At 43.4% G+C, this 16,369-nt stretch overlaps 1 protein-coding gene across 12 annotated transcripts in view; it reads right to left on the bottom strand.

The window, feature by feature from the left end:
* Positions 1-6,411: 6,411 nt before the first annotated feature.
* The window catches only part of LOC101418426 (cytochrome P450 4F2-like), a 49,145-nt gene continuing 39,187 nt past the window's right edge, over positions 6,412-16,369 (bottom strand). For 11 of the 12 annotated variants that reach the window (XM_058292562.2, XM_058292567.2, XM_058292564.2 and 8 more), the window contains 4 exons: positions 10,846-10,979; positions 10,695-10,759; positions 10,445-10,527; positions 8,161-10,030 (listed from right to left, as the gene is read on the bottom strand). In XM_058292562.2, coding sequence (XP_058148545.1) covers positions 9,835-10,030; positions 10,445-10,527; positions 10,695-10,759; positions 10,846-10,979 — 478 coding nt within the window. In that variant the 3' untranslated portion in view covers positions 8,161-9,834. Of the gene's footprint in view, positions 6,652-8,160; positions 10,031-10,444; positions 10,528-10,694; positions 10,760-10,845; positions 10,980-16,369 lie in introns of those variants that run through there. The other variant, XM_071213595.1, reaches the window with a different exon arrangement.

The raw sequence follows: 16,369 nt of genomic DNA, 5'->3' as shown, positions 1-16,369 counted from the left end.
AACTGCTCAGGGAGCCTGTTGAACCCAACCACCCTGGGAGAGAAGAACTTGGGTGGGGAGGGTGCAGAGACAGACAAATGAGTAGTCCAGCACTGAAAACTATCAAAATTCCAACACCCGTAGAGAAAGGTGGAAGGTAAGAAGAGCTAAAAGCTTTTTCTTTGTTTCTTAATCTTTTTTAAAATTTTACTTTTAACACTTTTTTAAAATTAAAGTTAGTAGTTCACAAAGAACATTACATTGAAAGACATAAGAGGTTCCCATATAACCCTGACCTTCCCACCCCACTCCTCCCACACCAACAACCTCCTCCATAATTGAGGCACATTCATTGCACTCAGTGAACCTATTTCGGAGCACTGCTGCACCACATGGATAATAGTTTCCCTGTAGATCACACTCTACCCAGTACATTCAGTGAGCTATGGCAGGATATATAAAGTCCAGCATCTGACACTGCAATATCATTTAGGAAAACTCAAAGTCCCAAAAATGCTCCCACATCACACCTCTTCTCTCTCCCTGCCCTCAGCAACTACTGTGGCCAATTTCTCCACCTCAATGCTATAATTTCTTCCATTACTAGTCACAATATTTTTATAGTAGAATATCAGTTAGTCCACTCTATTTTTTAATGTATTTTTATTTATTTTTAACAGATACATAGATCACACAAAATCTAAGCCCCTCTTCCCCTCTTGATGTAGAGGGGTACTGGACGTAACCATCCCAGGATCCACAGGATGGAGGAATAGAGTATGGATTAGAGTGGACTTACTGGTGTTCTGCTGGGGAATTATTGTGATTAGTAAGGGAATAAATTCTAATCCATATTTTATTCCTCCATTCTGTGGACCTTGGGATGGTGATGTACACTCCACTTCTAGATCAAGAGGGGACTTAGATTACACATGGATGATGCATGCAATTCTTCTGCTTGCAGATGTAGGCACTCCGTATCCTTGGTATGGTGGTTGACAATCTTCACCTCACTGTTAGCTGACCTAGGTGAGTCCAACAAACCAGAAAGTAGGAGTTGCAATTCCACTGAGGCTCAGGGCCCAGCTGGCACGTGGGCAGTTCAGAGATTCAAGTCCCCTGAGTATACACTATCCCTAGCTTCAAGTTCAGTAAAAGTGAGAGAAGAGGCATGTGTAGAAATGTCACATCTGAGTCTAACTCTATTACACTCAGAAGCACAAATTCCAAAGTAGGAACCTCTGACATGGCACAGAATTCCAAATCCATCTGCCATGACCATATACCCTGAGGGTCTCTGTAGCCTTCAGGAGAACCAGTACCTAGGGTTATATCTACTTTGACTTTTTCTGGGGTCCTGCTGAGGCATGCATAAGTGTGACCCATTGGGTGACTTCCTGCCTCTTTTTTGAAGTCTGTTAGCCATATAAACTGATTTTTCTTTGCCATTTCCCCCTTTTATTCAAGGTGAAAAAGCAGTTTTTAGCACATGATCCTACATGTAGGCTGAGATATTCTGCTTGTCTGAGTTGACCCTTTTATTCAAGGTCTCTTTCTAGTTTCATCATCAGCTAGTAATTGATAGTAATCATAATCCCTCGGCACCAGCGAAGCTCATTCCCGGGAGTCATGTCCCACAATAGGGGGAAGGTAATGCATTTACATGCTGAGTTTGGCTTAGAGAGTTGCCACATTTGAGCAACATGGAAATTTTCAAGAGATAATTCTTAGCACCTTACAACACTAGGCAAAGTTGCAATTTCAAGAGCAAAAGGCTCATAAACATACTCATCAATATCAAGGTTCCATCAATTCAGCAGCTATTTTTTTCCAACACATGGCAATGGACTTTGGTGAGGGAAGTAACTTATGCTTTATGATCTGGTAACTGTAAGCTTCTACCCCAAATAAATACCCTTTACTTAAAAAAAAAAAAAAAAAAGGTCCCATCAATGAACCATCCTTCTTCATTGGTCATTGCCCCCCTGTACTTGGGAAATTGTTGCTGTTCCATTAGAGATTGTGGCAGAGTTCCCTAGATGGGAATTCAGTATTCTTTCAGTTGTTGTGTGAACCTCTACCCACTGTGGCAATGCCCCATGAACATTTGAACATATTTATATTTCCTAATATGTATGCCCAGGTGAACTTCCTCTCATGTGTCTCCCATCACTGTCACTCTACACCAATGCTCTTACCTTGCCATAGCTGAACCCCTTTGTGATCCAAAACTTCTTCAGAAACAAAGCCAAATATATAGCCAAATTCAATTAAAGGAAAATGAGATAGTAACGATAGGTTTAAACATAAGAAATAAAATACATAATAATTTTTTTAAAAAGATAAAAGTCGAAAAAATTGGGGTATTAAAAAATGAAAAGTATTTTAATTTTTTTGATGTTTCACCTTTCATCGCTGTAATAACTGTTGTCCTGTATGTACAGTGGCAATTTCTTCCATTTATTCTTCAGTGTCTCCCTTTCTGTTCATTATGTCTTCAAAGAAGTTTTAGGTCACAGTAACATCACATACAGAATATAGGGGACTCCCGTATACCCAACATCCTCCCCCTTTCCCCTCTTCCATATTAATGATTTTTTACATGTGAATGGTACAGTTGTTACAACTGATGTACAAATATTGAAACATAGCTACAAACCATGGTCAGTGGTCTATATTATGGCTTACATTTTAGACCATACACTCTTATAAATTTTTGTGAAATTTAACATGGCCTGTATCCATCATTGCAAGATCATGAACAACACTTCCATTGCCCCCCCCTTACCCACTCTTCCATCTATTCTATTCCTCCCCTCAGGGTCCACAGTGACCAACAGGCTTCACTCCTTGAAGGACAAGATTCATAGACACTTGCAACAATGCTGAGGGCTTGACACACTAGTTTATCCTTCCTTATTAGTAACCACTCATGCTTTCAAGAGACACCCTCCTCCCTGTTTGAGAACATATCTGGCCTCCCCAGGACGGGAGTACAATACTTACCCACTCATTATATGGGTCTCTGCCCACTGATATAACACACTATGACAAGATGAACACTCACACACTCTCTAGAAGCCCTCCCCAGGTGTGCCCTGTGCTGAATGCCCCCATCCAACAACCTAAACCAAGAACCTTTCCTTGTCATATTGCCAAAATGCTATTTTTCTATATATGCTTTCAGATTCTTCTTTGTGCTCAACCAATGTCATCTTAATATCCTTAATCTCTTTAGCCATCTCATTGAATTTAATGAGATTTTTTTGAACATCTATCATCTGGAGGCTTATCTTGTTCCTTTAATTGTGTTATATCTTCCTGTTTATTGATATAGACTGTAGTGTTTTGGTTTTTTGTGGGTGTTTTTTTTTTTTTTTTTTTTGGCATCTTGGCATCTGGCTTACTAGATGTATTTACTCTGGGTGCAGTTCTTTCTTTAGTTTAGGGCTTTCTTGCCCTTTCTCCCTTTGTTTTGTAGTAGGAGCTGAAGATGTAATGTGCTGTAAGCTGTGGAAGCTCAATCTGCCCTCACTGCCCCAGGGACCGATGAAGCTTCTCCCACCTTTCTCCTTTACCAGGGTGGGATGGATCCACAGCCTTGTGTAATAACCCAAGTGGTGCAGTCCTAGACTGAGGTGCCGGGATAGACTGATGAAGCTTCATGCCCCTTCCTCCCCTTCTTGGGGTGGGGAGGGAACTACAGGTGCGGGCAGCAATTTATTTCTTGTGGGCCCAAAATAGCAGAGTTGCCCCAGTCAATTTCTGACTATTCATTTTGTGCAAAATTTGAATGCACCTACAGTTACGCAGAGAGGCTGGGATAGGTCCTGCCAGCTTCCTCCCTGCAAGAGGTGGGATAAAGCCTAGGTTAGGACTTCAATCTCATCTGGGTGGAAAGAAGCCAGTCCCCACCAGCACTATGATTCTCAGTCCACCCAGCATCTCCTCATGCAGGGGGCAGAGGTATAATGGAGGCTACCAGGCTCTTTCTGACTTGAACAGCTTCAAATTTTAGCTCTTATTAGGATTATACTTTAACCCACTGTATTTACTACTCAGTAGCTTAAATTGGTGCCCAACCGTCTCTTCCTTCACCATATTTGAGAAATAGAGCCTCCAATTCCAGCCACAGAACAGCGCCTGAGGTGGCTTCTGCCCCCATGGAGGATGGACACTTGACTCCCCAGCATGGAGTGCTCTACTTATAAATTTTTGTGGATGGGCCGTCTTCTTCTTTTATTCTTTCAAGATGGTTCAGGATGCTCTTCTGGTCTCCTGGAATACCCAAACAGGTGCTTTATTTTTTATTTGGCTTTATTTTTTTAATATTACATTAAAAAAATATGAGGTCCCCACCCACACACACCCCCACACCCCACACACCACTCCTCCCCCGACAACAACAATCTCTTCCATCATCATGAGACATTTATTGCATTTGGTGAACAAATCTCAGAGCACCACTGCACCTCATGGTCAAGTGTCCACACCATAGCCCACACTCTACCATGTTCCACCCAGTGGGCCATGGAAGGACATACAATGTCCGGTAACTGTCCCTGCAGCACCACCCAGGACAACTCCAAGTCCCGAAAACTCCCCCACATCTCATCTCTTCTTCCCACTCCCTACATTCAGCAGCTACCATGGCCACTTTCTCCACGTCGAAGCTACATTTTCTTTGATTACTAACCACAATAGTTCCAGAATAGAATATCAGTAAGTCCATTTTAATCCATACTCTATTCCTCCATCCTGTGGACCCTGGAATGGTTATGCCCACTCCACATCTATATCGAGAGGGGGCTTAGACTCCACATGGATGATGGATGCAATTCTCCTGCTTTCAGTTGTAGGCAGTCTTGGCTCCCTGGTGTGGTGGTTGACCTTCTTCACCTGCATGTTAGCTGGCTGAGGTAAGTCCAATAAATCAGAGCGTAGGAGTTTCAAGTCTGTTGAGGCTCAGGGCCTGGCTATCATACGGACAGTCCAGAGATTCAGATCCCCTACATATACACTAAACCCCAGTGCCAACTACAGGTCTGGTAAAAGTAACAGAAGAGGCTTGTGAACAAAGATCACATCTGAGTCCAACTCCTTCACCCTCAGGAACACAAACTCCAAAGTAGGGCCAACTGACATGGCTCTGAACTCCATCTGCCATGATAGAGGTGACTTTTAAGAGGTGGAATTTTTTTGTTTGCCTGCTTTGCATTTATCATTATTAGTGGAGTAATTTAAAATGCTATAATAATTATTGAAGTGATGAATGCACAACTCTGTCGTTACACCAAACAGCACTTAATGTACATTTTGGATGGATTGGTGATGTATGACTGTGTAGCAATAAGATCGTTTTTTTAAAAGACACTTGTAGTTTCTCAGACATAACTACCTATATTTTTTAAACCTCATGTTTTTTGTAGTATATGTAGTATACGGGGGACCTCTTTTTTTTAATGTAACATTTAAAAGAAAATAAGAAGAAAAAATAAAAATAAAACAGCTTTAGAAGCTGGATACTTTTCCAATCCACTTAAGTAAATAAATGACCTGAAAAGACAAAATGGAATGATGAAGAAACTACTCAAATGAAAGCTGAAACCTAGACAATTGAGGAAACTGAGGCACGGAGAGGGGGATTAACTTGCACAGGAGAGCTGAGACATGAAGACAATCATTTCACAAAACATGCTCTTGGGGTTTACTTTTGTTTTCAGGGATTGACTATGACTATCTGGGGCCAAAAGAGAGGGCCCTGCCACGCACCACACAAGATGAGAGAGACTGGCCCACGATGGAATGGAGGAACACAGAGTTGAATGGTGGGGATGCACCCTGCCTCTGGGGTTTAGGGGAGTGCCTGGCACACAATGGGAACTCAGCGGGCATCTGTTGTAAGGCTTCCTGAGTAGCATTAGAGAACCGGGGAAGAAAAGGGAGGAGACTCGCTGAGGGCAAGAGAAGGGGACCACCTATGGGATGGTTAGAAAGGGACAGGAGCAAGTATCCTTGCATGGACCATTGGCAAAAGCAAGGAGGGAACTGTGAGTCGTGGACTGGGTGTGACTACAGCTCTTCTCCCCGTGTTCTGGTCAGGCCAAGGACTGTTGTGGCCTAGAAAAAAAGCATCTGCCACTAAGGATCCTCTTATTCCTGGACACACTGAAGTTTACCCCATAAAGTCATCCTTAAGCCTGGTTCCTTTCCTGCTCAAACACCACCATGGCTCCCTATAGCCCACAGGAGACTATCAGTGATTGGGTTCTTGCAGAACTCGCCATCATGGTGGGGCCTCTGAGGTCAACCTGCAAGGCAATGAGGGTCTTAGGCTTGGAGGCAGCAACTCCACTTCCAACCTGCCACATCATCCCCTGGATACACTCAGTCTCCAAGCACCCGCTGCTGAACCACGGTGAGGTCTGAACAGAAGTGGCAACGTTTTATTTCCAGGAATCTGCCAGGGTACAAAGGTGGGGTCAGACAAAGGTGGATCCAGGCAAAGCGCTCACTGGTTCCAACCGCAGCCAAAGACCATTCTCTGAGCGCAGGATCAGCTCCGACTTCCTCCGGGGCTCAGGGTCATCAGGCAGGACACGGAAGCGCAGCAGCGTGAGCGCCAGGGCCACCTTCATCTCGGCCATGGCGAAGGTCTGCCCAATGCAGTTCCTGGGGGAGGGATCGAGAATCGGACAGTGCCCAGGTCTCCCATCTGGGCCCCCATCGCCCCTGGACCTTGTCTACGACTCCAACCTTCTCTCTCATCAGCCTGAGGGACAGAGAGGTAGGCGCTAACCATGCATAGGACCTTCATGTGGGCTTCTGTGTCCCTGAGCCTGGCCGGGATTCCAATCCCCAACCCAGACAAGCAGACGTGCACAAGGGGGCCCTGAGCACTGCTGGGACCCGCCTTGGACCTCACCCAGCTATTCCAGGTCCTTGTCCATCCTCCCAGGGAAGGGAGAGAGGGGCCTTGGAAAGCCGGCCAACTGGAACCTCCTCTTCCCCCAAAATCAGGCGTGTGTGACTCTTTAACATTTCAGTGGCTGATAAAGTTGAGTGGTTCAAGTTTTGATAACTATAAAAGAGCACTCCTATGACCCAGCAATAACCACTTCCCTCTCCACACATAGTACCAGATACTGATTCTTTTTTTTTTCTTTTTTTTATTTATTTTATTTACTTTGTAATAATATTACATTAAAAATATATATATATGAGGTCCCATTGAACCCTACCTCCCCCACCCCACCTCTCCCCCCCCTCAGCAACACTCCCTCCCATCATCATGACACAGCCATTGCATTTGGCAAGTATATCTCTGGGCACCCCCGCACCCCATGGTCAACGGTTCACACCATGGCCCACACTCTCCCCCATTCCATCCAGTGGGCCCTGTGAGGATTTACAATGTCCGGTGATTGCCCCTGAAGCACCATCCAGGGCAGCTCCATGTCCCAAAGACGCCTCCGAGGCATCTTTGGGATACTGATTCTTTATGTATTGCTCCAGCATTACTTTGCTGCATTTTAAAAATTTATATATTAGCATCACATAAATATACTGCTCTGTATCTCTTTTACCTAAACGTGTACCACTCTCCTCCTGTACAACTCCTTTACTGAGGTTTGTTTGTGTGATGCCTGTGAACGTGGGACCAAGAAGAGGAACATGTCCCATCGGATGTCATCACTGCTCTATAATGAAAAGGTCAAAGTTTTGGAAGGAGAAGTGTACCCCAAACTCCTTACTCTCTGGTGCTTTCAGTTGGAAGCATGTTTGGTCACTCTCCATTGCTGACGTTCGCTCCTGTTCCTTTCAGAAACCGCGTCATGTTTAGAAGGGTCCAAGAAATGTCAGCTTTGGAAGGTGGTGGAAATGATTCTTGTTGATTTTAATCAAGATGTTGCTGGGTACCCAGAATCAGTTGGAAATATCTCAGAATGACTCCCTCATCTCCTACCCTGTTGTTGCCAACTTAATTTCCTTCTTTCAAGGAGTATTGCAGGTTTACATAAGAATCATGCTGAGAGTAGGAAGTTCCCAGATACGCACACAAACACTTTTCCTGAAAAGTAATATTTTGCATTCGTGTGCTACATTTGTTACAAATGATTAACTGGATTATTAAAATTATGCTATGAAGTAAAAAAAAATAGGACTTCCACTATTTCCCCATGGTTTCTTCTAGAGCTTTTCTTTAAGCAAATTTTATTGTCTTTTTTATTAAAGATAATAGATCACACAAAATGTTACATTAAACCATAAGAGGTTCCAATATACCCCACTCCCCACCCCATTGTTCCCCACTCCCTCCCAAATCAACATCCCCTTTCATCAGTAAAGCACATTCATTGCTTTTCATAAATACAGCTTGGAGCACTGCCACACGCATGGACCATAGTTTACATTATAGTTCCCACTCCCCCTCCCCCAGTCCATCCAGTTAGTTATGGTAGGATACACAATGCCCTGCATCTGTCCCTCCAATATCATTCAGGACAACTCCAAGTCCCAAAAATGCACAATATCACAGCTCATCCCCACTCCCCCTGCCCTCAGCAACTCCTATGACCACCGTCTCCACAGCAATGACACAATTGCTTGCATTGCGAGAGTCACAACAGTTCTATAATAGAATACCAACAAGTCCACTCCAATCCATATTCTATTTCTTCATCCTGTGGACCCTGGGATGGCGATGTCCACTCCCCCTCTAAATCAAGAGGGGGGCTTAGATCTCAAATGGCAGAGAGATGTGATTCTCCTGCTTGCAGTTGTAGACACTCACAGATCCCTGGTTGGTGGTTGACAATTCTCGTCTCCCTGTCAATTGATCTGGGTAAGGTGGGTAAGTCCAATGAACCAGGTAAGTCCATTGTGTAAATCCAATGAACTGGAGAAGCGGTGTTGCAACTCTGCTGAGGCTCAGTGCCCAGTTGGCATGTGGACAGTCTTCTTCTAGAGCTTTTTAGACTTCTTTTCTTTTAAATACAATCTCCTAGTTTGGTTACCTTTTTTTTTTTTTTTACAAACATACGTCATTGTTTCATGTGGGCATTATCTTGTTAAAAGAGCTGATAAGCAGATAATTTTTGTTCCTGATTTCTATCCCGTTGTCCCAAAAACTTTTATTAAATGATCCACATTTCTCCACTGATATAAAATGCCAATGTTAGCATTTTCTAAGTTAATGGAAAACTGTATCTATATCATTCATGTATATAAAAATAACAACCAGTTAGAAAACACAATAAAAGATGCTAATCATAATAATATAAAATAACTAGATTAAATATCACAAGAAATATGAAGGCTTTTCTTTCCAAATGAATGTATGAATATTATCCTCTATTGCTATTATGCAAAATATCAAGAATATAATATTTTCCATAACAGCAAGTACCTAAGGGTTAATTTAAAAATACATACTTAAAATCTCTAGGCAGAAATTTCTTACTCCACTAAAAGATGTTATGATTATTTAAATAGATGGAGATACACTACAGAAACTAGGATAGTGTGTGCAGTGATCATAAGGTAATCAATCATTCTTCCACAAGTCAATCGCTTATTCAATTCAATCCTAGTGAAAAGTTAGCTGAATTATTTTAGGAACTTGATAAAACTCCTCTACATTTTCTGGAAGAATAAAAGATCATAAAGAACTAGGTCAATTTAAAACTAAAAAAATCAAAGAAGGAAACACACTCCACTGGATATGAAGACCTATTACAATGCTCAGTAACAAGGAAGAAGAAGAAAAAGGAGAAGGAGAAGGAGGACAAGGAAGTGGAGGAGGAGGAGGAGGAGGGAATCTGCCAGGGTACATGGGTGGGGTCAGGGATGGGTCTAAGACCTCGTGGCAGTGGATCCAGGCAAAGCACTCAGTGGTTCCACCCGCAGCCAAACACCATTCTCCGAGCGCAGGACCACCTCTGACTTCCTCCGGGGCTCAGGGTCATCAGGCAGGACACGGAAGCGCAGCAGCGTGAGCGCCAGGGCCACCTTCATCTCAGCCATGGCGAAGGTCTGCCCAATGCAGTTCCTGGGGGAGGGATCGAGAATCGGACAGCGCCCAGGTCTCCCATCTGGGCCCCCATTGCCCCTGGACCTTGTCTACGACTCCAACCTTCTCTCTCATCAGCCTGAGAGATAGACAGGTAGGCGCTAACCATGCATAGGACCTTCATGTGGGCTTCCATGTCCCTGAGCCTGGCCCGGACTCCAATCCCCAACCCAGACAAGCAGACGTGCACAAGGGGGCCCTGAGCACTGCTGGGACCCGCCTTGGACCTCACCCAGCTATTCCAGGTCCTTGTCCATCCTCCCAGGGAAGGGAGAGAGGGGCCTTGGAAAGCCGGCCAACTGGAACCTCCTCTTCCCCCAGTATCAGGCGTAGACCCAGTCCCTGACCCAGTCACCCTCCACCCCTCCCCACCCAAATGCCCGCTGGCCTCACCTGGGCCCCGCCGAAAAGGGAATAAAAGCCAGAGGTGACCTCTCCTGTGTATTTTCTGGGCTGAAGCGGAAGGGATCATAGACCTGCAGTGGATGGCGTAGGACAGCTAAGGTTATTGTCCCAAGACAGGATGCTTTCCAGGGGGTAGATGTGTGTAGGGTGGGGGAGGTGGGTCTGGTTTCCCCGGGGCAGGACCCTGCACCATTCCCTTAGGTCCCTGGACGTGAAATCCCTGGGGAAGGGTCAGCACCTCAGGGTTTGGCCAGACTGTCGGGTTGTGATGTGTCCCAAAAATGCTGATGACGCAGATCACACCTGTGCGAGAAGAGGGGACAGTCAGAACAAGGGCCCCCAATGCCTAAGAGAGACACCGCCCTGCCCGGGACCTCCGTCACTTCCACCTTTGGGGATGACCCGGCCTTCCGGGAGCACGATGTCCTGGGTACAGCTGCGGGAGACGGCGGTGACTGGGGGATGCAGCCGCAGACTCTCCTTGATGCACATGGTCAGGAAGGGCAAATTGGCCAGGTCGTCCCTGTTGAGATCCCCCCACAATTGAACAGGGAGCCAAGACAGACTCCCCCACTCCATCTGGCTCCATGAGACCCTTTCATCGCCTCTCTCTGACTCTCACTCTCTTTAACAAAACAAACCCCTGAAAGATCAAAGATTTGAGTATCAGAAAAATAATATCAGAAAAATCCCAGAGAAAATTTAGCCACCTAGTTTTAGAAATCATCTGAGCAAAACCAATACCCAGGAACCATTATAAAAATATTAAAAACTTGCATGGAAATAATATATTCTCCAGGGATGGGAAAGAACATAAGATGAATGAGTAAAAAAATAAGTACACCTAATGTTTTACTTTTATTTCATATTATTTAGAGATACTAGCTACCGCAATTAGACGAGGAAAAATGAAGAGTATAGTAATTTGAAATGTAGGAGGAAATGCATTATGGTTGGCTGATAATGCCTTCAATTTTTGAATACACAAAAGAAACCACAGGAAAACTTTCATAAACACTAAGAATGCAGTAAAGGGATGAATTTTCACCCCTTTTTTTGTGTGTGACTCTTTAACATTTCAGTAGCTGATAAAGTTGAGTGGTTCAAGTTTTGATAACTATAAAAGAGCACTCCTATGACCCAGCAATAACCACTTCCCTCTCCACACATTGTATGAGATACTGATTCTTTATGTATTGCTCCAGCATTACTTTGCTGCATTTTAAAAATTTATATATTAGCATCACATAAATATACTGCTCTGTATCTCTTTTACCTAAACGTGTACCACTCTCCTCCTGTACAACTCCTTTACTGAGGTTTGTTTGTGTGATGCCTGTGAACGTGGGACCAAGAAGAGGAACATGTCCCATCGGATATCATCACTGCTCTATAATGAAAAGGTCAAAGTTTTGGAAGGAGAACTGTACCCCAAACTCCTTACTCTCTGGTGCTTTCAGTTGGAAGCATCTTTGGTCACTCTCCATTGCTGACATTCACTCCTGTTCCTTTCAGAAACCGCGTCATGTTTAGAAGGGTCCAAGAAATGTCAGCTTTGGAAGATGGTAGAAATGATTCTTGTTGATTTTAATCAAGATGTTGCTGGGTGCCCAGAATCAGTTGGAAATATCTCAGAATGACCCCCTCATCTCCTAACCTGTTGTTGCCAACTTAACTTCCTTCTTTCAAGGAGTATTGCAGGTTTACATAAGAATCATGCTGAGAGTAGGAAGTTCCCAGATACGCACACACACACAATTTTCCTGAAAAGTAATATTTTGCATTCGTGTGCTACATTTGTTACAAATGATTAACTGGATTATTAAAATTATGCTATGAAGTAAAAAAAAAATAGGACTTCCACTATTTCCCCATGGTTTCTTCTAGAGCTTTCCCTTAAGCAAATTTTTATTGTCTTTTTTATTAAAGATAATATATCACACAAAATGTTACATTAAACCATAAGAGGTTCCAATATACCCCACTCCCCACCTCATCGCTCCCCACTCCCTCGCAAATCAACATCCCCTTTCATCAGTAAAGCACATTCATTGCTTTTCATAAATACAGCTTGGAACACTGCCACACGTATGGACCATAGTTTACATTATAGTTCGCACTCCCCCTCCCCCAGTCCATCCAGTTAGTTATGGTAGGATACACAGTGCCCTGAATCTGTCCCTCCAATATCATTCAGGACAACTCCAAGTCCCAAAAATGCACAATATCACAGCTCATCCCCACTCCCCCTGCCCTCAGCAACTCCTATGACCACCGTCTCCACAGCAATGACACAATTGCTTGCATTGCGAGAGTCACAGCAGTTCTATAGTAGAATACCAACAAGTCCACTCCAATCCATATTCTATTTCTTCATCCTGTGGACCCTGGGATGGCCATGTTCACTCCCCCTCTAAATCGAGAGGGGGGCTTAGATCTCACATGGCTGAGGGATGTCATTCTCCTGCTTGCAGTTGTAGACACTCACAGATCCCTGGTGTGATGGTTGACAATTCTCATCTCCCTGTCAATTGATCTGGGTGAGGTGCGTAAGTTCAATGAACCAGGTAAGTCCATTGTGTAAATCCAATGAACTGGAGAAGCGGTGTTGCAACTCTGCTGAGGCTCAGTGCCCAGTTGGCATGTGGACAGTCTTCTAGAGCTTTTAAGACTTCTTTTCTTTTAAATACAATCTCCTAGTTTGGTTACCTTTTTTTTTTACAAACATATGTCATTGTTTCATGTGGGCATTATGTTATTAAAAGAGCTGATAAGCAGATAATTTTTGTTCCTGATTTCTATCCCGTTGTCCCAAAAGCTTTTATTAAAGGATCCGCATTTCTCCATGATATAAAATGCCAATGTTAGCATTTTCTAAGTTAATGGAAAACTGTATCTATATCATTCATCTATATAAAAATAACAACCAGTTAGAAAACACAATAAAAGATGCTAATCATAATAATATAAAATAACTAGATTAAATATCAGAAGAAATATGAAGGCTTTTCTTTCCAAATGAATGTATGAATATTATCCTCTATTGCTATTATGCAAAATATCAAGAGAATATAATATTTTCCATAACAGCACGTATCTAAGGGTTAATTTAAAAATACATACTTAAAATCTGTAGGCAGGGGAAACGGACTTTGGCCCAGTGGTTAGGGCGTCCGTCTACCATATGGGAGGTCGGCGGTTCAAACCCCGGGCCTCCTTGACCCGTGTGGAGCTGGCCCATGCACAGTGCTGATGCGCGCAAGGAGTGCCGTGCCACGCAAGGGTGTCCCCCACGTGGGGGTGCCCCACGCGCAAGGAGTGCGCCTGTGAGGAAAGCCGCCCAGCGTGAAAAGAAAGAGCAGCCTGCCCAGGAATGGCGCCGCCCACACTTCCCGTGCCGCTGACGGAAGCGGACAATAGAAGCTGACAAAGAAACAAGACGCAGCAAATCAACACCAAGAACAGACAACCGGGGGAGGGGGGGAAATTAAATAAAATAAATAAATCTTTAAAAAAAAAAAAAATCTGTAGGCAGAAATTTCTTACTCCACCAAAAGATGTTATGATTATTTGAATAGATGGAGATACATTACAGAAACTAGGACAGTGTGTGCAGTGATCATAAGGTAATCATTCTTCCACAAGTCAATCGCTTATTCAATTCAATCCTAGTGTAAAGTTAGCTGAATTATTTTAGGAACTTGATAAAACTCCTCTACATTTTCTGGAAGAATAAAAGATCATAAAGAGCTAGGTCAATTTAAAACTAAAAAATCAAAGAAGGAAACACTCCAGTGGATATGAAGACCTATTATAATGCTCAGTAACAAGGAAGAAGAAGAAAAAGGAGAAGGAGAAGGAGAAGGAGGACAAGGAAGAGGAGAAGGAGGAGGAGGATAAAGAATGAGTAGGAGAAGGAGAAGGAGAAGAAGGTTTTCTAGTGCAAGAACAAGAAACTAGATCCATGAATGAGAGCAGAAAGCTCAGAAAGAGTCACATAAATAGGTGAAAACGTAACATCAGGTAAAGAAAGAGTCTTGCGTATGGATTGGTTGTTTAGTAGAAGGCATCCAAACAACTGATGATGTGGAAACAAATAAAAATAGATCCTCATCTACTCCATATACTACAGGTGGAACAGATACCTATCAGGGAGAGGTAAAACTAAAACTGAGAAGAAGATAATGTTTTAGTTTTTCTGAATTATTATGTATTCTATTTCTTATGTTTAAAGCTATCATTATTATTTCATTTTCCTATTAATTGTATTTGGCAATATTTTTTGCTTCATTTTAAAGAAGTTTTGGAACACAGAAGAGTTACAGCTAAGGCAGGGGAGGACCACTGATGTAGGGTATCAAAGACAGGGGAGGCATGGGAGGAAGTTCATCTGGGCATACATATAAGGTAAATAAATATGTTCAAATGTTCATGGGGCATTGCCACATTGGGTTGAGATGCACAAAACAATGGAAAGAATATTCATTTACCATCCTGGGGAGCTCTCCCACATTCTTTAATGTACAGCACAATCCACACAAGTCCAGGGGCAATGACTAATGAAGAAGGATCGTCCATTGATGGGCCCTTGATTTTGATGACTACGCTTATGAGCTTTTGCTCTTGAAATTGCAACATAGCCTAGTGTTGCAGGGTGCCTAAGAGTTACCTCCTGAGAGCCTTTATGTTGCTCAAATGTGGCCACTCTCTAAGCCAAACTCAGCATATAAACGCATTACCTTCACTCAAACATGGTACATGACCCCCAGGGATGAGATTCCCAGGCACCAAGGGATTACTACCAAGCACCAGCTGGTGATGCAACTAGGAAAAGACCTTGAATAAAATGAGGAATGGTAAAAACAAATGAGTTTATATGGCTAAGAGACTTCAAAATGAGTGGTGAGGTCATCAGAAAGGCAACGCTTATGCACATCTCAGCAGGATCCCAGAGACAGCCGAAGTACATACAAACCCAGGTAATGGTATTCCTGAGGGCTATGAAGACAACCAGGTCCTACAGTCATGGCAGATGACTCTATAGAGTTCAGTGCCTTGCCAGTGGGCCCTGCTTTGGAACTTGTGCTCCTGAGTGCGATGGAGTTGGACTCAGATATGAAATATCTACACATGCCTTCCTTCACTTTTACAGAAACTGTAGTTGGCACTTGAGTTGATCTATGCTCAGGAGACTTGAATCTCTGAACTGTCCATGTGCCAGCTGAGCCTTGAGCCTCAGCAGAGTTGCAACACCTACTCTCCAGTTCGTTGAACTTACCCAGGTCAGCTAACAAGGAGGTGAGGATGGTCAACCCCACACCTGGGAACCCAGAGAGTCTACAACTGCAAGAAGGAGAATCCCATCCATCAGCCATGTGGGATCTAAGCCTCCTCTGGATTCAGAGATGGAGTGGACATTGCCATCCCAGGGTTCTCTGTGTGGAGAAACAAAATGTGGATTAGACTGGACTAACTAGTATTCTACTATACAATTATTGTGACTCTAGCGATGGAAGAAATTGTATCATTGATGTGGAGACAGTGGCCATGGGAGTTACTGAAGGAAGGGCAAGGGAAGAAGAGAGGTGATATGGGGGCGTTTTCAGGACTTGGAGTACTCCTGAATGATATTGTAGGGACAGATGCAGGACATTCTATATCCTGCCATAACCCACTGAATGGACCGGGAGAGTGTAAACTACAATGTAACCTATATTCCATGCTCTATAGCAGTGCTCCAAAATGTATTCATCAAATGCAATGAATGTGCCACACTGATGAAAGACGTTGATGCAGGACAGGTGGGGGTGGTGATGAGTGGGGTATATGGGAACCTCTTATATTTTAATGTAACATTTTGTGTGATCTATGTATTTTTTTAAAAGATAATAACCTTTTGTTCAGAATTTAGTA

This window comes from Dasypus novemcinctus, unplaced genomic scaffold (genome assembly GCF_030445035.2).
Source record: "Dasypus novemcinctus isolate mDasNov1 unplaced genomic scaffold, mDasNov1.1.hap2 scaffold_124, whole genome shotgun sequence".
Classification (NCBI taxonomy): Eukaryota; Metazoa; Chordata; class Mammalia; order Cingulata; family Dasypodidae; genus Dasypus; species Dasypus novemcinctus.
This window is presented reverse-complemented; position numbering and strand designations above follow the sequence as displayed.